Genomic DNA, 23,516 nt, shown 5'->3' with positions numbered 1-23,516 from the left:
ATTTGGGTAAGAGCCAAGTAAGTATGAAACGCATTTGTTTATAAAATAACCGTAGTTGGAGGTGTTGGGACGCATAAGTGCATAAATAGTTTGTAGTTATACGCATGGAATTCCTAAATCAGCACACGTTCGCATAGCAAATCGCGACGTGGTCGGAATATCGGAACTTAACGGTTTTGCCAGAAAGTTTCTTGAGATCTTGGCGCCAGAGATGCACTTTAGTGCCAAATTACATTTCGAATGAAATTCTTCGTTGTTACGACTTTAAAGGCGGTTAAACTGGTCTAACAATACCATATGCACGATTAAATTGAAATACGACCTTTGCAAAACGATAAAAATAATTTTGTTAGTGCCTTTTCTGTAGAGGAAAATATTAGTTGCAGTCGAGTTCATAAACACAAATTTATATTTTCGTTGGATTTCACGGGATGACCGTAAAAGTAACAAATTTGGAGTTGAAAAAAAATAGACCAAAATCCAATCTTGAGCAAAAACTTTATGAAAAATATCTGAACACGACTCTGTTGTTAACGGCGTAGAAGCGTGTTCAGATATTTTTGATCAAAATTTTGCTCACAAGTTTATGAACTCGACTGTACTTACTAGCGACAGTTTGTTACATTTCCCTGAGCGAAATTGAACTTTAGCATTATGAACTGTAACTTATAGTTACGTAACTTAATATTGTATTGTTTCTATAGGAGCTGAGATTCAAACGTGAGATGAACTGGCCGGGTGGGCGAGTTCCTCTTTCAGAGCCGCCATGTGGATTTCGGAATGAAAAATGCGCCAGTAAGTTACTGATTACGCGAAGGGTATATTTTATACTATTGAAACAATTCTAAGTAGAAAATATCACAAAGATATGGCGGTCAGACAGATATATTTTTATCTTGAACTTAAAACTAAGTAGGTAACATTTAACAGAATGACCTTTTAAACGCTATTTTATTTGGTACTATCTTGTTTAATTATTTAAATGCTACGAGTATGCGAACAAGTCACACTGCTCTAAATACATATCAAACGTGAATAATAAACTGATAAAGCGATAAGTACCATTTAATACAAAATTCCATCCAATTTACATACTTCTGTAGCTAATGTTTAAGTATTTTATACTTCAAGTAAACACCACCTTTGATTATTTTTCTATAAAGCAGTGATACACAACGAAAGACACAGAGAACCTGCGAGAGGCCTAGGTATTTTATTTTACAGTTGCTTTACAGGCACTTTACTTGAAACCGATAAATAGCTATAGGCAGAGATCTACGAGACGATCAATTTGGGGACCTCTACTATAAAATTCTTCGGATAATTTTAAGAAGGTCCGAAATTAAATGTATTGTTTTGTTATATAAAGCCATACCCGATATTTAAAGAAAATACAGTCACATTCAACTAGTGAACACGATTTTCACGTTAGCCTTAATGTCGAAAGTGTGTAAGCGGCTAAAAGAATCAGCAAGTGGGCTGGAATGGTTTTAATAGGGCTCTACTCTATCAGGGTCGTCGCCATTTTGTTTACGGAAAAAACTAATAGGTTTTGGTGGCTGGAGCGAGCATTAACCGCAAGGGGAGTGGAACTTAGGACTTTTAGGAGTGGAGGGATCGTAAAAGCATCGTAACGAAGCGGCGGCAGCGCTGCGGAGCGCCATCGGGCGCACGCGACGCCCGCTGGGCTTCTCGTTGTTACAGCTAACCCTATACATAACTAGGTATTTACTAGCTTCCGTACGTGACGCTGAACGTTGCTTTTGGACTTTGGTCATAAATGTGGACACGTATGATGTGATGAGCACCAATTGCTTAGCGTACCTAGCTACCTTACATAATTTTTTAGTTTCTACGTACTTATGTGAAAAAAATTGAAGAATGTTTTAATTCAGCAACTTATGACATCGCGGATATTAAATTAAGTAATTAATTAGGTACTCGTATGACGTATACTTAAGTGCACGCAAACGTTCCTTTAGTCACACTTAGTTTCCGACGTTTATTGCTAAACAGGCCGTATGGTGTTTGTTAATCCCTGTAGATTCGAATATTTTTCAAAAATCCTACACTTTTCGTTATTTTTATAGTTAACTATTTTCGTACACAAATCTCTGCCTATAAAATGTTTTTATGTTAACAGTTAAATTCCGGCCCGTTTCGTCCAGGACGTGATTTAATTATTCCGGCGAGCCACGACGATAACGCGTCGCACTGTTATTTCCGTGGACGCCTCAAAGGCGGATTTCTCAGCGGCGCGTCTTTGTTCTCGCTCTTCCAATTTAATGGCTCAAGTCGCCCTCTACCCACTTTATATCATCATGTCGCAAAGAAATCCGCGCAGATCCTGCTACAAATTGAATTGAAACGCTATACAAAGGCACGTTAAACGCTTCAAGCTCGAACTGAAATATCCTTATAGGACAATCCAAGGCAAATCTTCCTAAAAAAGTCTGTCGCGTTTGTTAGAACCATGTTTTATTCATGTTCAATAAATCTCTGTCATTTCACTTCGCGTAATGTTGCGAAAGTTCCTGCCATTCTCATGTTCGCGGATTAAAAATTAATGATACTTACTTATACTTGCTAGTTATTTCACGTACGATATTTCGGGATAAGTAATAAACCTATGACCTAAAAGCTCTTTGCCCGACTTGCGTTGATTGATAGCAAAGTTGCTGTCTCCAAGCACCTTACTTAGTTGGTGACGGTGGTTTGGTATTTATTAGTTTTTAACCCGACATAGATTACGTAAGTAGCTACTTTTCTTATCTCCAGGTCATGTAGGTGTATGGACTCTTGGCGCTGCTGGCGGCGCTCTGGTCCTACTAATTTTAGCAGCACTAGCACTATACCGCGGTTGGCGCTACGAGCAAGAGTTGGACTCTCTACTTTGGAAGATCGACTTTAGAGACCTTCAACTGCCAGATAAAGAACAGCGCGCCAACAAACTGAGTAGGTAAAACGAATTTGTAAGTGTTGTTTGCATGCGCTTCGTTGTCGTTTACGCAATTTGATGAAATAACGCAGTTAGGTAGCAGCCATTTACCATGATGGTTGCAATAAAGGTCAGCTTTTGACACGGTAAATTAATTGAGTCATGTTATCGTGCATTCCGTGAATGCCAGTTTACCCGCAAGGCCGGCAATGAAAGTTTTGGAGCTGAGCTACAGGACGGAGAGCGGACTGCAAAATTTCGTACCTACTTGATACCGCGATGAAATGCACAATGGTTTCCCATAAAACTGATGCTAAGTCCGAATTTGATAGTCTGCCGCGGCGGAACTTGCCGAAAGTACCAAAAACATAGTCACTTCCGGTGCGAAAAAAGGGGCGTCAGTTAACCCATCCGATACTGAAATAATAGTCATGGCTTCAGTTAGGAATTTACTGGTAGATACAGAAAAGCGAAATATGCCAGTATTTTTTTTGCTGGAAGTGCTTGGCAGACGCTCTAAAGTCAAAAGTCAAAGTCAAAGTCAAAATATCTTTATTAAATTTAGGCTATAACAAGCACTTATGAAAGGTGCTCTCAAAGGTGACCACCAGGACCCCTAAATATACCCATCTGATACCAGCATGAAACCAATTCCAGTCGGTAGGTATGAACCCTCATTTTCGGAATATATAAGTCTGCAAAGGCTGTTTCTGCCGAAACACCTTGACATACGAGATTGTGTGAGCAACATCTACTCCGGTCAATTTATAGACATTTCAATTTACATAAATTCCGACAAAGCCGAATTTTGGTGGAGACCTTTGGGTACACCATTAGGAATAAAGTGTCAAAAGTCCCCATTGATTCCATGTGTGCAAAACTGTTAATACAATGTTAATTTTACATCATATACCAACAATATCGATTCACTTCAATCCTAACGAATATTTAACCTGCTGTGCGAGTAAAAGAACGAATGGATTTACCTTTTTACCTAACTAGGTAATATGAAGGTACCTAACAGGAAAAAAGTTGATTCATTTGTTTCATAGCGTAGGTAATACTCCTAAAGTTACTAGTTATAGCAAGTTTTTCAGAGCCTAATTTTTCCAGCAAGATAGCAGTGCCACGGGGAACGGAAATGCCATGGTTATCGTGAGCGGGAACCCCGAGAAGAGCGGCGGCAGCGCCGGCGGGGTGCGCTCCAGCCAGGTGTCGCTGAGCTCCAACCCAGACCTGGATTTCCGGTACTCAGCAATCTTCACAGAAGTGGCGCTGTACCGCGGCCGCCTGCTTTCTGTGAAAAGGATTCGAAGACACCAAATAGATATAACTAGAGAAATTAAAAAGGAACTTAAAATTGTGAGTATTGTGAACAATTAGCCTACGATTTTAAATAGCTATAGATATTTAGTGCAGCCAATTTTGTACTGTAATAGTAATAGCACAACGACTTACTTACGTTTCGTTTTGCACTGTTTAAATCTACCAAAGTAAAGTTTATTGAAGAATGCATACACACATTTATTTGTTTTAAAATAAATTATACAATTATTAAACTTTCCTAGACACTTATTTCTGCTTGATTGTAAAAGCTATTTTTAAAGATGCCAAAATAAGTGAAAATTGGTTCTATCCAGACCATTGAACTCAGGCAATAATGGAAAGCAATTTCCCGATATAGAATTTCTTTACTCTGAAAGAAAATATTTGCGTTTGCTTAGAAAGTTATTTACTCTACTAAAAAATCTGATTTCTGTAGCTGATAAGTATTATCTTTTACATCAAAATAAATCCTACGCATCTTTTGTGGAGGCTTGTAACTACTGAAATCGAATAGCGGATAACAGAATGGCATTTCTTGATGAGGGGAAACATTTCGACTTGTGATTTATTTTATCGTACCCTTGTTTACGAGGAAAAATACTCGACACCTATTGTCATACCAATACGAGTGTGTCTATAAGTATAGCTATATGTATCTAATACTTTATTTTCGTAGGACCCTTGAAGGGCTTAGTTACGGATCCCCAGCAAGTATACATAACAGGGAAAAGGGGAACCCAAAACCTCATTTATGGCAAAATAAACAAAATACCTATTTGACAGAGAATTTTTGGTGGATGACGTAGAAGCTTGACTGAGACAAATCACTTTCTTTCTTACATCCGCTTCACCCACCTACGATATTATTTACTTCACTACCACGTTCGTATTTGAGGAATAAATCTCAATATATTATTATGAACACGAACATTAACTTAGGTACCTACTATCGTGTTGTTCCGGAAAAAAATACCTTTTCTGATATCAGTCGTACTAGTCATATATAATTTAAAAGGCTTACTATCTGTTTATGTTAAGTTAGTACCTACGTAACTATACCTAGGTCCGTAATATCTACGTAAGCCAGAGATGCGTTCGACTGGAAGTTAGTTGTTTTACAAAGTTATTCCCAATCATTTAGTAAAAATCCTGGAAATATCGCAACCTACCTTGTAAAATCTCAAGAAACTCTTCAAATCGAGTTCAGAGCTGCTGGCAGGTGCAGCTCAAGCGTTTGAAAGGTGTCGAGGACGAGTAAATAATATCAATTTGTTCAGATGCTTGTGAGCACTAAACTTACCTAGCCAGGAGAAATTGATTCAATTTCAAATAAATATATTCGTTGAAATCAGAAATACCTAACTGAGTAAGTAACAATCTTTGCAGCACAAATACATGACCCATGAGTGTCCGGTCCGCGACGTAACACGTATTCCCAATTGATTACGATTTCAAAAGGAAGGACCCTTATCCGAATTCTGTCTAGGCATACATGTGGACAAATATTTTTGACGTTTTAATATCGAATATGCTAGCTTAGCTTGGCTTATTTAGTGAATGGACAGGGTAGAGCATTAATTTGTACACTAAATGTCGCATTGTTTTTTTAATGCTTCTATATGGCATTCCTCATAATTTTTTTGCGTAAAATTAGATAGAATATACGAATTACAAGCAACAAAACATGAGTCGTCGAAACTAAGTTACGATACTTTATTTAGTTTTTGGCCCTTACCTCTCTTAGCCATAAATCAAGTTAGAGTTGGGTAAACTGAAGTTGTTTCTCAGATGCGTGATTTGCAACATGATAATGTCAATGGCTTCGTGGGGGCTTGCATAGAACCACCGAATGTATGCGCTCTTTCGGAATACTGCACCCGCGGGAGTCTTAAGGTCAGTGAGCTATGTTAATGAGTTTTAATTTAATATTTACGTAAGTAAGTATAGATAGAAAACTTAAGAAGATGACCTGTTGTATGTAGTAGTAACGTTTCCGTATAGATAAGCCGACGTTCCATATCCATATTCAAAAAATGACTTAAGTTCCTTATCAATTAATTATGTGCACTACTACATCATAGTTATTTACAACAGGTCTCTTCTTAAGTTTTTTACCTATATGTACTTCTGTAATACTTTTTGAATTTATATATATTTTCAGGACATTCTCGAAAACGATGATATCAAATTAGACAATATGTTCATCGCGTCATTGGTTGGAGATATAATAAGGGTAATTATGTAGTTCTTTTAATTATCTTCGTTGTTTCAAAGCTAGCGTAATGAAGTCTCTAAATATCCATCCATCTTTATACCTCTAGTTACAAAAAATTAGAGATGTGCCGACTAGTCGGCCACTTTTGTAGTCGGCGAATAGTCGGCAAAAAGCGCCGACTATCCGGTTTCGTACTTTGCATGTATTTTTCTATAAAATACTTAGACATTTTCATGTATACTAAGAGATGGAATCAAATTATATAAAAAAAACATTGATTGTTTATTATAGTTAATTATATTTTACAATCATTCTTCTAAATTTAAAAATGTACCTAAAGCAAAGCAACCTTCACGTGAGCATTGTACAGAAAACCTATCTTCAATATTTTTGGCTTTTCTGACGTTAGGTAATACTGACCCCTGATGACACTAATGTTGCAGAGTAGGTTGGGCACTATTGTAGGTAGTTTTTCTGTTTGAATTTGTGATCGAAGAACCTTACTGAGGTATCGGGGTTGGATGTCGATATTTAAAATGGCTGTTCATACTTGTAGTATTTACTGTGTTTCCCTGCCCACCACGAGAAATTATCATTTGGCATTAGCTACACTTGACTTTACGGGAATCATTACCTAATTGGAAAAAAATCCATACACGACACTATGTTTTTGACATGATTATTTAAATACAGTAGGTGTTATCTTTACACAAAAAAAATACCTACACAAAAACACCGCGTAATATACCTAAATTACATATAAATCAATGAATGTTCTAAGGGCCTGGCCACGACTAAGGGTGCATTCACACAGCGGTCTATTTTATCGTATCGGTTTTTATTTGGCGATGGCGTATGTAATTTTATGAGCTAGTTCACAAACATTACACTACTCCAGTACTGTGCATGTGGACGTACTCTAAACGCAAACAGCGGCATGGCGTGCGTTGTCTTCATTAATTGCGTGACAGATACACTTGCCTCAAAGTGATTACCTGGCGGCATACGAAATGAACAGGGAACACGTTATCTGCTTCGCGGGCCGCACTCGGGTTGTAAAGGTCCTTCCTGTTACCCAGGGCATGATTTTCATCCACGAGTCACCGCTGCAGTATCACGGAGCGCTGCGGCCGTCCAACTGCCTCGTGGATGCGCGCTGGGTGGTCAAGCTCGCAGACTTCGGGCTTCGGGCCTTCCGCGCCGGGGAATTGCCGCCCACCGAGCCGAACGACATAAGATCCCATATTGACAGTAAGTTACCCACGATACTCGTGGGAACTTATTATGTATATCGATATTCATAATTGAAACGTTACTGACTGACTAGCCCAATGATGAGCCAAGTTACGGCACACGGGCCAACTCCGGACCGCGAAGGGATTTAATCCGGCCCGACGACGTTCCTTAGAAATGAATAGTTAAGTATTATCAGTTGATCATCCCGCAGTATAAAAAAGAATAATAGATGCATAGTTAAAAGACAGATTAGCCGCGTAGTTCATGTGTAGCGGATCGTGGGGTGTAGATACCTAGCACGCACGTACTCCTCGTGCGGCAAGGTGATTAAGAAATTCAAAACAAAATGCATTTTTTGTGTAATTCTGGCCCTCCTCTAAATTATCTGTAACTTTCTGGCCCCCATGAAGAATAATATTACTGGATGTGACTTTTAGAATAGGTAGTAACTTTAAAGAAGATTATTATGTTTATTATGTTTACATCCTAATCACATTTTCCGATAAAACTCTTCCCTTCAGAGGATAATAATCAGATTTATTCCAGGTCTCGTATACCTAGCGCCGGAGCTGCTCCGCGCCGCGGGCTGGGGCGACGCGGCGGCCGCGGAGCCCTGCGAAGGCTCGCCGGCGGCAGACGTGTACGCCTTCGCACTGGTTCTCTACGAGATGCACACGCGGCGGGGGCCGTTCGGGGCGGACGCGCCGCCCGGCCCGGCGCTGCTGCGGCGACTGGCCACGGCCCAACCCACACCTTACAGGTAGGTACGTATGATTAGTGGCATCAGTTTGACAGATTAGGGTTAAGAATGTCCAGCTGCGTTAAAATTGTTGTTCAGCGCCGGTCTATGAGTCGGCTATATTTGGACAAGTTTACTCTGACATTACGAGTATAACTGGTAGGGTTCTAATCCTTTGCCAGTTTAGAAAGTTTCCGCCCTTTGAAAATGTCCGATTCCACCGTCCCACAGAACAAATGAGTAGACAAAGAAATGAAGTAGTGACTAAGGTTCCAAAGAGCGTTCATAAAAACATATACCTAATATAATGTAGATACTTATCTTTCTTGGTAAGGTCACCTACGGCTCAGTGTCCTATAAATAGGTGGGACTAATTGTAATTTGAAATCGAACTCTCTCAAAAGTGACAAAGTTTCATGTTCATAAAACAAAAATTTCATTTCGAAGCTTTTGCGCAGATTAAAACCAATTTATCACCCCGTACCTGCTTACGCAATGAAACCGCCAGCGCTCATGCACACACTGGCAGAAAGCATAACGCAATCGTATGATCGTGTGAACCATTGTATCTGTTTCGTTTTTTTTTACTCATGTCATATGCATTACGGCGACTTTAGCGCGTGTAGTTTATCACCAGTGTTGTTGCAGGCCGCCAGTGGACGTGCTGACCGCGCAGTTCGACTGCTCGCGCGAGTGCTGCGTCGAGTGCTGGGCCGAGGAGCCGGCGCTGCGGCCCGACTTCAAGGCCATTCGGACACGACTGCGCCCGCTGCGCAAGGGCATGTTGGTTGCTTTGGTCACATCTAATGATCGATTTAAAAAAAACAGATAACTTTGTAGGTAATGTACCTACAAACAAGGTTTGAGTTAGGCATTTTCATTTTAAGTGTACCTACCTACCCTTTACTTTTTTCTTCGGAATTAGGTAATCCTGGGTTCTTGTTTACTCAGAATCACGAGCACTAATGGTTTTTGACGAAGAAAAAATAACCCCGATTTTCCTCTATGTGACTAACGGTAAAAAAGTCACAACACTGGCTGACACAGACAAAAATAATAGGGACACTTTTTTTCATCGTCTAAATCTTATTCTAAGTAAGAGTAAGACGAACCCAAAGTTACGTAATTCAGAAAAAAGGAGTACCTAAGGGTACACTTAAAATGAAAATACACTATAAGGTAGGCCTGCGAAGAAATCATTTTGATTGATGTTGCAAGTGGTTGTTAAGGATGATTGATTTTTTGTGAAAAATACTTTAATTTTTAAACAGTCATAAAAATGTTTAGAGTAGTAGGTACATTAATAAATAAATAATTAGGTACTTACGTTTTTTTTTTACAGGAAACCAAATATTTTCGACAACATGATAGCTATGATGGAGAAATACGCTAACAATCTAGAGGTGTTGGTTGACGAACGCACAGACCAATTGCAAGAGGAAAAGAAGAAGACAGGTAACTTTGTACCTACTTTAAGCAAGTTTTCAGATTTTTACCTAGATTGGATAAGGTTTCTATTCGTAAAAAAACTGGATATGCCACCAGAAATGCACTAAATCTAAAATCTCTTCGCTAACCTTCTCACCGACGATGCCATTTTCAATATTGCAGAGGCACTCCTAGAAGAGATGCTTCCAGTGCCGGTGGCGGAACAGTTGAAGCGTGGCCATCGCGTCATGCCTGAGAGCTATGACTCTGTCACGATCTATTTCAGTGACATTGTCGGATTTACCGCCATGTCCGCGGAAAGCACGCCCCTACAGGTGAGGACTATTATGAGGTTTATAGACGAACTTATAATATAACTATTATTTGTAATACCATATTACCAGTCAGCAACATAAGTGGGTGAGCGGTAGTGGACTTCAAAATGATCTACTTATACATCTTTTCAACTTATCAGTCGAGCCGCTTGCGCTGGCTTTACTTACTTACATGAGATTACAAATGAAATTTATACCTGAAAAATACTCCGGACTTGGTATAACCAATTTCGTTCTGCTTGTTTCTCATACTGGACCACTCGAAATTACAAATCAACAGTGCATCACACTCTCCCTTGTATCTAGCCAAAATATTTTAAAATCTATCACGGACAACTATACTACTTCAAAATAACTTAATAACTGCCATGGAATGCTAAGTTAAAGCAGATTTTTTTTTCTTTACAGGTGGTAGATTTCTTGAACGACTTATATACCTGTTTCGATTCTATTCTAGAGAACTTCGACGTTTATAAAGTGGAAACAATAGGCGACGCCTACATGGTTGTAAGTATTATAATTTACGAATAAGCTTAATCTGCAAACGGCGTTCACGTTTCACTATTCGCTAGCAAATGCCTACCACAATGGGTTAATCGCTGTTTTAAGCCGTCAACGGCAAACAAGATTCAACAATCTCTTTATGCAATGTTATCAGGTGTCTGGTCTGCCAATCCGCAACGGTATCATGCACGCAGGCGAAGTGGCGTCGATGGCACTAGCGCTACTATCAGCAACACAGTCTTTCAGAGTGCGACACAGGCCCGATCAAAGACTGCTGCTAAGGGTTGGGATACATTCGGGTACATTCTATTTAAATACCTATGCATCGTTTTCTCTTGTGAACAAAGTGCTTTAGGTTCATTTCTTTTCATATACTTCATTTCATTCAGGCCCAGTTTGCGCGGGTGTCGTCGGTCTGAAAATGCCAAGATACTGTCTGTTCGGGGACACCGTGAACACGGCGAGCCGATTCGAATCCACTGGCGCACGTATGTAGCATAAATGAATCGTTCAATTGGTCCTTCGAACCGGATCTTTAATTTAAATAATTTCGCATTGCAGCACTCAAAATCCACTGCAGTTCGACTTGTAAAGGATTGCTAGATAAATTGGGGGGTTATATTTTGGAAGAGAGAGGGATAGTTGCCATGAAAGGCAAGCGCGATCAGGTGACGTACTGGTTGAAAGGGGAGGAGAAGGAGACGGCGGCGGCGCGCGCGCACCGGCGGGCGCAGGCCGAGGGCGCGTCGCAGCTGGCGGCCGAAAAGCGCGGCCAGAGGAGCTCGCTCAAGAACAAGAGCTGGAAAAACCAAATCGGTGTCTTGCACAGGTTAGTACAGTCCCCATCAGATATTTCGGAGCGGCCAAGGTGATCAAAAATATCGATACATGAACTCTAATACCTTAATAATAGTGTATGTGCCGATATTTTTGACCACCTTGGCCGCTCCGAAATATCTGATGGCGACTGTACCATCACCAAACTAGCAGTTTAACTATTGATTATGTAATATATAATACAAGTACAGTCACCAGCACTAATATCTGGCACAACAAGCGAGCATAAATGTCTGATATGACTCTATTTCTAGGGCCGGAAGGACGTGTCAGATATTTTTGCACGCTCCGCTGTGGAAGATATTAATGCTGGTGACTGTACAACGATATACGTTTTGCTTGGTACAAATACTTACTAGTGGTTTAACCCTTTTTCAGACATAGTCGATATCCACTATGGACCACATACAACTACAAAAAGATTCCACCTTGCTTACTATATAATATGGTACAAAATCTATTGAATTTGTTAGTAATATAATTCAACTGTAAATTTATTTCTCATCTAGGTAAACATTATACATTACCTATTATATATCGTTTTCTTTTCGATTTCAGATGCTGCAGTTTAGAATCTCCAAAGAAATTGCGTTTCGCCTCCGGAAACCTTTTAGAACTTTCGCACACGGATAGTGTTCTACATCATCGGAGTGACGAATATCTAATGGAGGTAATGATACTCTTAATTGGAAGAATAAATCAATAAATTTCAAAAATCAAAAAGCCCGACTGCCTTAAAAAATACTAAAAAGAAGAAAACAAGTCTAGTGGGCTAGACCTTTGTTAAGTAGCTAACTTAAAGTTCAACAGTCGGGACCCATTAGGTAAGAAATTTTGAGCGTCACGATTTAAATGGGTCCCGACTGTTGAACTTTAAGTTAGCTACTTAACAAAGGTCTAGCCCACTAGCCTTGTTTTGTTCTTTTTAGTATTTTTAAGGCAGTCGGGTTTTTTTATTTTTTTATTCGACTGGATGGCAAACGAGCAAGTGCGTCTCTTGATGGTAAGAGATCACCACCGCCCATAAACATCTGCAACACCAGGGGTATTGCAGATGCGTTGCCAGCCTAGAGGCCTAAGATGGGATACCTCAAGTGCCAGTAATTTCACCGGCTGTCTTACTCTCCACGCCGAAACACAACAGTGCCAGCACTGCTGTTTAACGGCAGGATTAGCGAGCTGGGTTTTTTTGAAAACTTACAATTTGGGGCAAAAATCCGCCATTTTGGTTTTTCAAGAATTTAATTTTGAAGACAAATCCAATGACGTATTATTTATCAAAATCGGTTCAGCCGTTGAGTAGTTACGAGAGGACATAGGAAAGTCAAACACACCACCTTCTTTGCAGTCGGGTAAAAAATACACTTTTAATATTATGAGGAATTCCTGTAAATAATTAGTGTTGTTATAGGTGATAGGAGACAGTCGGCTGGCGCCGGCGCAACGAGGTGACCTCTTAGAAGCCCCGAGCCTTCGACACGAGCACACAAGTGTGTCGTGTCCCATAATAGAACACACGGAAACCTCTCCCGTCCCGCTCGCCACTAACTCTTGTGCCACTTTACCACACGACCACAAGCGAACGAAACCTTGCGACATCAAACTCGTCGTGAACGGATGCTCGTACAACGAGAACGAAGCCGGCATACCCCTCTTAGCGGACGCGTGACTTAACTCTGTACTTATTAATTCCTTGCACTAGTCATTGGGCGATGCCCGGGCCCTACACATAGAATGTAGGCCCTAAATGGAACGTTTTAGCTCTCTACTTACTTTTTCGTGGCAAAAGTACTCAATGAACTTCAGCGACGGATTTGTTGAATGAATTGTAATGTAATAGAAGTTATAAAAATATTTTGTTCTTGTTGATGGTTCGATTGTGTGTAGAATTGAATGTTAGATTGGATAGTTAGATTCATGAGTGAAGTGCCAAATAGCCTTCGTAAAGGTATGCACGTGTTATATATTATGGTAGGCAGATTTTATGATGATCTGTGTGCAAAATAAAACAATCGAGTTTTTGATATCACTATAAGAGCTCTCATTGCAAGTGACACAGGGATCACTGTAAAATTGCCACTAATGTACGCAAATCGATGTATGAGATGTCAGTCGATCCTGTGAGTGATCGACGCCCAGGCCGAGCCGGGTTAGAATAAATAATGTTAAGCTCCGAGTACGGACGACGTAGCGCCGATGTGATCAGTTTCAGTATTATTAAGAAACCATGTTCAATAGAAATTATTTAATAACATTAAACTCTTATTTCACATTTCACGGTAACATCGTTTTACTTACACATATTATTTACAACAGTTTTGATATGCTAATATACATTACATTTAAATAAGATAGGTAGCGGGGAGGGCGTCGTCGGGGATGCGGGTGTCGTGTCGGTCAGACGGCGGACTCTGTGTCGAGCAGCGGCGGGCCGGGCGCGCGCCGCAGCGACGCGGAGGAGCCGCGCGCGCCCGCGCCGCTAAAGATCCCGAGCAGCCACGAGCGGATCGCGAAACGTGGCAACTTGCGCGCGTCCACTTTACCATCCGCAATGTTCTCCGCCGACCGCCACTTCTTATAGAACTCTATGTAGTTCGAATCGTGCACCTTCCTCTTGGGCCGGTCGAATTTGTTGTACAAGCTGCATTTGCGCAACAGCGGACTGTCCTCTTCCGTTTTGTTGTCGGTAACTATGCCGATGATCGTGCCGTTGAAGACGGGGTCGTGGGGGCCGGTGAGCGTGGCGACGGCCACGTCGGCGTCGGCGTCGAGCGAACGCGTTGTGTTCTGGCGGCGCAGGCGGGGGTCGCAGGGGTCGCGGGGGTCGCGCGGGGGCCGCCGCTCGGGCAGCACGTCCAGCGACTGCGCGTAGCGGAGCGCGCCGCCGACGCGCGAGTTCACGGACTCACCGTCGCCCTCGCACGCCGTTGACGATGCGATGGAGCTCAGTGCATGTCTGTAACATGTCATATACAAAATTAGTAAATAGAGTATTCGTCTAAAGTTTCATCCAGCTCTTTTGAGATGTTTCAATAAAAAAAAGTTTTGACCCTTACCATCTTATTTATTTTGCATTAAAAAGTTGAACTATGCTATTAGCGATCAAACTCTCAATTTGTGTTGCATTGTATTGATGTGCACATACCATCAACTAAACAGTCGATCCGCGAAGCACAAACTAGAACTTTCTTATTAACTGACATAGTTTATAGCACCTTTGATTCGAGCGTTACTGAAAGAAAACTGCTCGATTTGTTAAGAGGTAAAAAAAATCGACGATCGATTGCATCAATTGTATGCGCACCTCCATTAACCAAACGGTTTAGCTATGTGGAAATTACGAGAAGTATATAAACTCTAAACAGTTTATTCAATGCAAAAGTTGCATGCGCTAGATATAACATGTGAAAATCTACTGGTGGCTGGTGATAGTGATGGTGGAATTAACTGACCGTCCCCTGGAGGCGAGGTCGCGCGCGTGGCGCGTGGCGGGCGGCGTGGGCGGCGCGGGCAGCGACGAGCGCGAGCCGCGCGTTCCGCTCGCCAGCCGCTGCCGCACGCTACCGCCGCCGCTGCCGCCGCCTGTTCAAAACATACACGGTTAAGATAGCATTCCGATAGTTTCAATTTAGGTGTTTCCAGGAGCATTTAGCAAAAGTGAGCTAGAAGTTGACATTCACCAGAAAGCGAAGGGTGCCGCGAGTCAGCCAGCCTCGGGCTCCGTCGCGGGCGGCAGAACAGCGGCCTCAGATCGTCGCCTTCCACGCATCGCTTCTGGATAGCTTTCTCTGTAGTGCCCACCAGCCAGTACGTTAGGATCTGAAATAAAAAATAAAATAAGCTGCATAAAGAGTAGTCGCTCTAATGTGAGGAGCTACGTTTCTCCGCAGGTGACTCTATCATGACCCTTGAAATAAGCCAGGCTGTACGCCTACTTAGACATTTTCTCGCTTTAGCACTTGAGCCATTGAAGTCGTTACTAAACCCAGAGGTTGGATGCGGCCACTGACGCCACTGGAGCTACTAGTGATTTTCTCTATGTTCTGCTATAAAACTTGTGTCTACCAAGGGCTTTGCTGTGGCAGTCTCTTGTGCCTAATGAGCATATTCAGCCACCGTCGCTTCTCTACCAATTTTCCTGCCTTCTGCTGCGAAAATGGGCTTAATATAAAAAGGAATCTTAGTCAACTTTTAACCTTGATACCTATGCCAACTCTTGCCCTTGATGAACATGGCGCCGCCTGGCTCGGTGATGTATCCCACTTCGACGGATAGGCAGCTGCCACATAACTTTCGGCTACCACAAGCTTTCCTGTAGCGATTTTATAGCCAGGTGTGTAGTGTCTACATATTTAAATCAACGAACCTCCCTCTTGCCCTTGATAAGCTCACCTCCACCCAGCTCGGTGTCCGCCAATGTGGTCCAAACAGCTGCCACGTAATTTGTGGCCAGCACGAGCTTTCCTGTGGCGATCTTGTAGATACATATGTATCGAAAGATCTAAACCAGTGGTGGGCAAACTTTCTTCATGGGGGGCCAGAAAGTTACAGATATTTTAGAGGAGGGCCAGGATTACACCGGTTTACTTTATACTTTTTATAATGAAATTATATTATGATCGCGGGCCATATAGGTAGGTACTATTCACTTCGAAGGAACGTCTTGGCGGACCGGATTAAATCCCTTCGCGGGCCGGAGTTGGCCCGCGGGCCGTACTTTGCCCATCACTGATCTAAACCAACGTACTTCCCCCTTGCCCTTGATAGGCACGGCTCCGCGCGGCTCGGTGATGTATCCACCGATGTGGTCGAGCGCCTGTTTGCAGGCCGGCGACGTGTGGATGCGCAGTGGCTCGCCCGTCGACTCCATACGGGACGCTGTGTTCACCGTGTCCCCGAACAGGCAGTAGCGCGGCATAGTCAGACCCACCACGCCGGCCACCACCGCGCCTAGTAACATCATACTATAATTGACAACTCTGATCGCATGGCTGACCCAAGTGTAGCCATCATTTGTTTTTATTGATTAGTGATCGCCAAAAATTGCAGTCGAAATTATTGGTGCACTAGCCGTTACCAGCTACTACGTCTAAAAAAAATTCTAATAAACATCGTTACATCTATCCTAACAAACTTTCACATTCATAATACAATAAGATTACTAAATAAGATTATTAAATACTTAATAAATTTCATACAAACCTGTGTGTATGCCTATTCTAAGTTTGAGTGTCTCATTTGGCCTGTGAGATATTTTGTGACTCTTAACTGCATTGAGTAGTTCGAGTGCCATCGATGCAATTTCGCCCACGTGCTTGTCATTGTTCCTGATGGGAAGCCCGGATACCTGACCACAAACATATGCATTACATTCCAGATACGTTTTTGTTTTCCAACATATAAAATTTTACAATAAGAGCCCAAGTCAGGTGACACGTTTTTGTGACTCAGTCTTTTCGTTGTCACAAGTGAATCAAGACGCTTCTGTAACGCAAGTCCCAAGAAACATTGTTGTATCACAACCACGTGAGTCAAATGATGTGTTAAACATGGTAGTTCCACAACCCCTTGCTGCAGATTATTGTAAATTTGCGTGTGATTTCAATAGTGCTGCATTGGATCTCCTAGTTATATAATTGAAATAAGGTCAACTGACAAGTCACTTTAGTCTTCAGAGAGACTACTTAGCTTGCGAGCTATTTTTAGCTTATTTTTAGCTTGTCGCTTAGTGCCCTCCAGCTTACATGGTCAGACAGGAAAATATCACGAAAATGATACACGTGCTAGCTGTTCTGGACTATGTAATCTAGCTCCAATTATCTATCAATCAACTTTGGACTAAATTACTTACCACCATATAAGCGTCGCCTATAGTCTCCACTTTGTAAACGTCGTAGCCTCTTATAATCCTGTCGAACACCGTATACAAGTCATTGAGGAAATTAACGACTTGCAGCGGTGTGCTCTCTGCAGACATGGCAGTGAAGCCCACGATATCACTGAAGTAAATCGTTACAGAGTCGAAGGACTCCGGCTCTACGCCTTCGCCGGTGGTCAGGCGACGAGCCACAGACCTGGAACAACCATTATAAAATAATAAGCTAGGAATACGCACTACTTGAAGTGAAAGTGACCACTGACAGGACCAACTACAACTGAGAATGCAGTAATACATTACGGTTACAAGGGTAACAAAGTCAAACGATTCTGGCCACTTAGTAAGGACGAAGCCTTAATTAATCTAAGATGAAAACGTTTCGTTCTGCATTTGTTGTAGCTCGAATCGAGCTAAAGCTTGTCAGTAGTCACTTAATGTAATAGTCGCAAAATTTTCAAGCCAAATCGTGTTAAAAATAATCCGTGCAAACAACCTACTAAAAGATGTGAATTAATTGCAATATTAGCGACTACCATAATCGAAATTGCTGCATTAGTGTCAGATCTACAGTACCTCTTGCTCGTCAAACTATAATGAGCGCAATCGCACTATAGGAAAGATATTATATTATATACATAAGTATGTATGCTAGTCTAAAAATATCATGCTAATCTACTTGTACTGGGACGCCTGGGCCCTAAGGAGACAGAATTATTGAACGCCATCACCGAACACGACGCACGGCCACTGCCACAAACCCCAAGCAAGCTCTACTCTACTAAAACTGAGTTAATATAAGAAGCGAGGTCGCACCCGCGGCGACCAACTACAGTCACCAGTAGGGAGTTAATTACCTCAAGACATTTTCACGACATTTCTATAATGGATTCAACCTCCACATCTGGAAAAGAACACAAGTACAACAAAGTGAATACATTTACAATTTTTGTTTTATACCATAATGTACCACGGTTTACATCAAGTCCATGTCAATATTGTCAATGTAGGGACACCCTTAGCTTTCGTTTATCGTACCCCTATTCACCACAGAGATACTTTGCAGAGGATTAATCTGCAGGAGTCTACAGAAGCTATGAATTGGACATTAAATGTTGCACATCACAAAGCATGATCATTTGCACATGTTTTTGATTCTAATGCTAAATACAATAAATTCTACGGTTAATTGTAAATATTTTTATGATTTAATGTCTATGTTCCAGAACCTGGTACGACGATATAATTTGGTTTTGATATACTTATACAGGACAGACTTAGGTGACGCGATAGATAGAGACACTAAGTGTCAATCCGGAATACAAATAGGAATAAGCATCGTTTGATGAAACAATACAAAATCAACTGGACTAAATGTAAACCAGTGTGCACACTAAAGCGATCCGCCAATCTGCAACAGGTGTGAGACAGCTTGTTGTATTTGCGTTTTCCTTTACTGTTCTCGTATTAATAAGAAGTTCATTAGTAACTCAAAATGATGTCTTAAAACTAACCAAGTAGTTCCCATGCACACATTAACACTATTAGTGAAGCTGGGTTAACATAGTATGGAAGTTGACATTAGAACTTGATGTCGTGGACATTTTTACTGTTTGGTATAATCATACAGGATTCGGAGAAAATGTATCCATGTTGTACCTACCGAAAATAAGGGATAAAGCTTAAGTTTGCGATACATACTTTGGTAGCATTCTATGTAACAAATCTTCTGTCTTTTGCTTCTCTTCAAACAATAGCCTCGTCCTTTCGTTGACTAGTTCTTCCAAATTATTAGCGTACTTCTCCATCATATCCATCATCTGGTCCATAATGTTTCTAGATCTGTAAAATACAACTTAGTTATCTCATGGACTCACTTCCAATAACAATGCGTGCAACTGACAATAATCTCAAGTATATATCGTAATTAGCTCTTTGAGTTCTTCGATACCAAATTATGAATACTGCGACTTCATTCATTGGTTGGTGGCTGCTTCGTTAGTTGACAATACAATAACATAAATATTGTAAATTGAACACCACAAAACAGTAAAGCGAGATTATTTATCCTTATTGTGATAAACCGATCTGTAGCAGACAATCAATATGATAATGAATTTAAAAAAATATCATTGTTCGCTGTGTGTCGCGGATATTAAGGATCTATCATTTTTTATACACACTAAGGTTAGAAAGAGAAACCTAGAGTGTTAGCGCACAGGTTGTCAACTCACTTGCCAGACTTCATTTTCTTGAGTCGCGAGCGCAGAGCGGGGAAGTCTGGTCTCGCGGCGGGTTCCTCCGCCCAACAGTCATGCATAGTGTTTAAAACATAGTCGTCGACTGTGCCTTCCAAGGCTCGAGTGTCGGGCCGGAACACTTCCTCGCCTTCCAGTTTGGGCCGTTTTACGCGCTCTACTATATCTAGAGAATATATATCTTAATTTTAGTATCTTCTTTTCGCGACACACAGCTAAAGTCTAAGGCAATAAAGAGTTGAGATGAACTTTTTACTAATGTTAAATGTATGTATGTATGTACTCTTTATTGTACATAAGAAAAGAAACATAACACAATAAAAATACACAAAAATATATAGATTAAAAACAATATTATATATTATATTTAAATTAAAGTACACTTAAACTAGTTTGTTAATTTCGTTTGAAACTCGAAAGAAAAGAACGGTCTCTTTTTTTCTCATTTTAATCTTCAGGAAAGCGTAGATTAACCTAGCGACATTAACAATGTAGTTGTATAAAGGCACGTTCGCTGTAACTATAAATTTGAATATAAGCACTCGGTTGTTTTATGCGATAAACGCAATGCGTTTGAGGCACATCAATTTGCACTAGATAATTTAATTACCAAATTGTCTTACGCAGTGAGCGCGGCTGCAAACGCATTTTTGGTAATTAGATTGCGTGGATTGTGATTGGTTAGATTAGATGTGCGTCAAACGCATTGCGCTTAACGCGGCGTTTATCGCATAAAACAACCGAGCGCTTTATGTTAGCATTTTAAAAAAATTGCTGAACCAGACACACGAAACATTCATTAGATAGTCAGTGAACAGTCCGAACTATTTTACATTACATACCTTTGGGTTCTAATGTAGTTATGCCAAATGGTCCCTTCCTAGATATGATCTCGTAGAGTATAATGCCGAACGCATACACGTCACCCTTCTGCGTACCGCCTACTGTGCCGTTGGGGTCTTCCAACTCTCGCAATAATTCTGGCGATTTCCACAACAAGCCTGAAAAACACGACACATTGTTTATCGCCTTGAAAACTGTGTGGCGTATAGAAATGAGCTTCACACACCGAAAGGAATGCAAAGAACGGCGTGACAATAAAGAATAATAATATGCAAACATGTTTACGTTCAAATATATCTTTATTGTTTGACAAATCGAGTCCTCAAAGATTTTTTAACGAAGATATGAACGTTTTAAATTGTCAATTAGACAGAGAGAATTAGTAAACACCCAAGACCCGAGAACAAACATTCGTATTATTCATACAAATATCTGCCCCGGCCGGGAATCGAACCCGGGACCTCAAGCTTCGTCGTCAGGTTTTCTAACCACTTAAATTCATTCGCTCATACTCATATCCTTCTTATTTTTCAACAAGCATTGATTAATTCCTCGTAATTATTTTTTATTTTCCAATCTTGTATCAAGATAAATTGTTTATGAGAAAATGTATGCTTAATACATATAGCGATTGCCTGTGTGCGGATTAAGATGTAAGAAGGCGTGATTAACTATTATAGCACTTTATTGACTAACTAAACTAACCACGCCGCCGAAAATCGCGTAGTACCCAGTAAGTTAGTGTTTATTTTAAGTAGAAACATAGTAGCCGTTCCACATACCTCTGTAATATTGGTGTTCTCCAATAAATTCATTTTCAGCACAGTATCTTAATTCATGAAGGCCAAAGTCAGTAACCTAGAAGAAAATTGATTTATATAAACATTGCGATAAAATGTTAAGTAAGATTTAAATTTAAATTGAACATTTGAAAAAGAGATATTTAATATGAAGCTCATTACCTGAAGCATCCATCTGGATGTAACTACACAATTCGAGGATTTGAGATTTCCATGGAATACTAGTGGAGACGAATGAATAAACGTCATACCCTGAAATAAAAAAAAGAAGTTTTTTAAGGACCTTATATTTTATTTTCATTACTAAAAAGAATATGTATTTTTACAAATAAATAATATACACTACCTTTATGAGATCATGTACTAATGAAGATATGAACATTTGGTCCAATTTTATATCCTCATTCTCAATTATATCCTGAAAGAAGACGCCTGGATTAATTTATTATTATATCATTTTGACGTACATTAGGCTGAATGATAAGGTTCCCTGAAAGTCTCAACACTTGGAAGTAGGGTTCGATGGCATTTTGTCAGTTCATCCATCCTATTGTTAAGCTACGAACACTACTAAGAAAGAAGCACCGAAGCACTCGCATTATCACGGTCAATCGTGATGTCCCCGAAGGTTTAAAGCGCACAAACCGTCACAATCGCAATTATCATCCTATTCTATCATCCTTACTGTAAAGGTCGATTCACAAGAGCTGGCACGAATGAATTGAATGAGTGAATGATAATCTCTATGTGTGCATCACAAAATGATTAAATACAGGTTGATTCAATAAATGATAATCGTATTATAAAAAAATATTATTTACTTGTTTACAAAACATTAAGGCCCCTGTATAAAGCACTTACACAGTGAATCGACCTATATCATTCGTAAATATGATTGGATTGCGATGGCGTGTTAGACGATCGTTCTATCATTATTGTACTCACATACAAGCTTCCTTTGGCACAGTAGTCGGTGATAAGCACGACTCGCAATGGCTCCACGACGGCGCCGATGAACGAGTTCAGGTTGTCGTGCCTTAGCTCGCGCAACAGCCGCATCTCTTTCATCACGTCACGCGGAATGTCCTGCACACATATGTAATGTAGCAATAAAGTGGTTCTTTCTTAGGGAGGTCAGCCGCGTTAATTAAGTTTTTTTTTCACATTATAACTGTCCCATGATTGACCTGATTAGGCCAAAGGTGTATCTCACTTGCGAGGCTTGTGTTTAAGAGTGGTGTAATTTTATTGATCTACACCCATATAGTAAATCCTCAATTATGCGTTCAAAAACCATAGGTAATGACCAGCATTATGACATTGGATTCTATTATGAACACGGCTGTATCGTAATGGTCATTACGATACAGAAATCTGTATCATGATGAGATTTCATACATCATTACAGCACGGGGGGAGGGGGAGCGCGCCGCGACCACGTGCAGCAGCAGGTCGACGCGCGCGCAGCGGGCGCAGCTCGTGGGGCAGACACACCTACCTAGTTCTCGTTAATGCAGGTCATTATGCAGGTGCTGGAAGAGATCGCTCTTAAGCGATAAGGCCGCCTATTGCTCACCTTGTAATTTTTTCTGTCTATCTGTTTTCTGTATCGCTTACTATGTCTGGTGTACAATAAAGTCTTTGTATTGTATTGTCATTCTCAATGGTTCTTGAACACATGATAGAGGATTTAATATATGGATATAGATAAAATATTGTATGCAACTGAACGTAATTAGGCCTTAAACACTCATGTGACCCACACTCGTGTTTTAAGGACCCCTATTACGATACAGTTGCATAAAATACTATTATTCATTGTTTAATTCATACATATTAAAAACAATATATATATATTTAAGTATATTCTAAAAATTCCCTGATGGAGTAGTACGCCTTTTCAGCCAAAAAAATATTTAGTTTTTTCTTAAATTCGTATAAGTTATCAATATCATGCATAGCCCTAGGTAATTTATTATATATTTTGGGGCCATTCCAAGTACGCTCTTCTTAAATAAAGCTGTTTTAGATTTCATGATACAAAGTTTGTGTCGAAGGCATACACTACTATAATTCATAAATAGATCCATATTAGTTTTCACAGATACACAGATTTCGTATAGGTACAGACACGGCAGTGTTAATATTTTGAGATTTTTAAAGTGCGATTCAGTTTTCCGCA

The 23,516-nt window shown here is 40.5% G+C and overlaps 2 protein-coding genes across 8 annotated transcripts in view; one reads left to right on the top strand and one right to left on the bottom strand.

Moving 5' to 3' along the window:
- LOC141428212 (guanylate cyclase 32E) overlaps positions 1 to 13,833 on the top strand; it is a 62,263-nt gene extending 48,430 nt beyond the window's left edge. The window contains exons 11-26 of the mRNA XM_074088050.1: positions 705 to 795; positions 2,779 to 2,955; positions 4,056 to 4,300; positions 6,053 to 6,157; positions 6,426 to 6,497; positions 7,559 to 7,730; positions 8,262 to 8,475; positions 9,103 to 9,237; positions 9,797 to 9,909; positions 10,066 to 10,217; positions 10,626 to 10,724; positions 10,876 to 11,020; positions 11,111 to 11,209; positions 11,283 to 11,550; positions 12,117 to 12,228; positions 12,970 to 13,833. Of these exons, the coding sequence (XP_073944151.1) occupies positions 705 to 795; positions 2,779 to 2,955; positions 4,056 to 4,300; positions 6,053 to 6,157; positions 6,426 to 6,497; positions 7,559 to 7,730; positions 8,262 to 8,475; positions 9,103 to 9,237; positions 9,797 to 9,909; positions 10,066 to 10,217; positions 10,626 to 10,724; positions 10,876 to 11,020; positions 11,111 to 11,209; positions 11,283 to 11,550; positions 12,117 to 12,228; positions 12,970 to 13,227 (2,457 nt within the window). The 3' untranslated portion in view covers positions 13,228 to 13,833. The remainder of the gene's footprint in view (positions 1 to 704; positions 796 to 2,778; positions 2,956 to 4,055; positions 4,301 to 6,052; positions 6,158 to 6,425; positions 6,498 to 7,558; positions 7,731 to 8,261; positions 8,476 to 9,102; positions 9,238 to 9,796; positions 9,910 to 10,065; positions 10,218 to 10,625; positions 10,725 to 10,875; positions 11,021 to 11,110; positions 11,210 to 11,282; positions 11,551 to 12,116; positions 12,229 to 12,969) is intronic.
- LOC141428210 (receptor-type guanylate cyclase Gyc76C-like) overlaps positions 13,789 to 23,516 on the bottom strand; it is a 40,688-nt gene continuing 30,960 nt past the window's right edge. For all 7 annotated transcript variants that reach the window (XM_074088044.1, XM_074088046.1, XM_074088043.1 and 4 more), the window contains 13 exons: positions 22,280 to 22,420; positions 21,681 to 21,752; positions 21,497 to 21,586; positions 21,317 to 21,392; positions 20,534 to 20,692; positions 19,668 to 19,857; positions 19,135 to 19,275; positions 17,410 to 17,632; positions 16,761 to 16,905; positions 16,306 to 16,508; positions 15,239 to 15,377; positions 15,011 to 15,140; positions 13,789 to 14,514 (listed from right to left, as the gene is read on the bottom strand). In XM_074088044.1, the coding sequence (XP_073944145.1) occupies positions 13,956 to 14,514; positions 15,011 to 15,140; positions 15,239 to 15,377; positions 16,306 to 16,508; positions 16,761 to 16,905; positions 17,410 to 17,632; positions 19,135 to 19,275; positions 19,668 to 19,857; positions 20,534 to 20,692; positions 21,317 to 21,392; positions 21,497 to 21,586; positions 21,681 to 21,752; positions 22,280 to 22,420 (2,268 nt within the window). In that variant the 3' untranslated portion in view covers positions 13,789 to 13,955. The remainder of the gene's footprint in view (positions 14,515 to 15,010; positions 15,141 to 15,238; positions 15,378 to 16,305; positions 16,509 to 16,760; positions 16,906 to 17,409; positions 17,633 to 19,134; positions 19,276 to 19,667; positions 19,858 to 20,533; positions 20,693 to 21,316; positions 21,393 to 21,496; positions 21,587 to 21,680; positions 21,753 to 22,279; positions 22,421 to 23,516) is intronic.

This window comes from Choristoneura fumiferana, chromosome 5 (genome assembly GCF_025370935.1).
Source record: "Choristoneura fumiferana chromosome 5, NRCan_CFum_1, whole genome shotgun sequence".
Classification (NCBI taxonomy): Eukaryota; Metazoa; Arthropoda; class Insecta; order Lepidoptera; family Tortricidae; genus Choristoneura; species Choristoneura fumiferana.
This window is presented reverse-complemented; position numbering and strand designations above follow the sequence as displayed.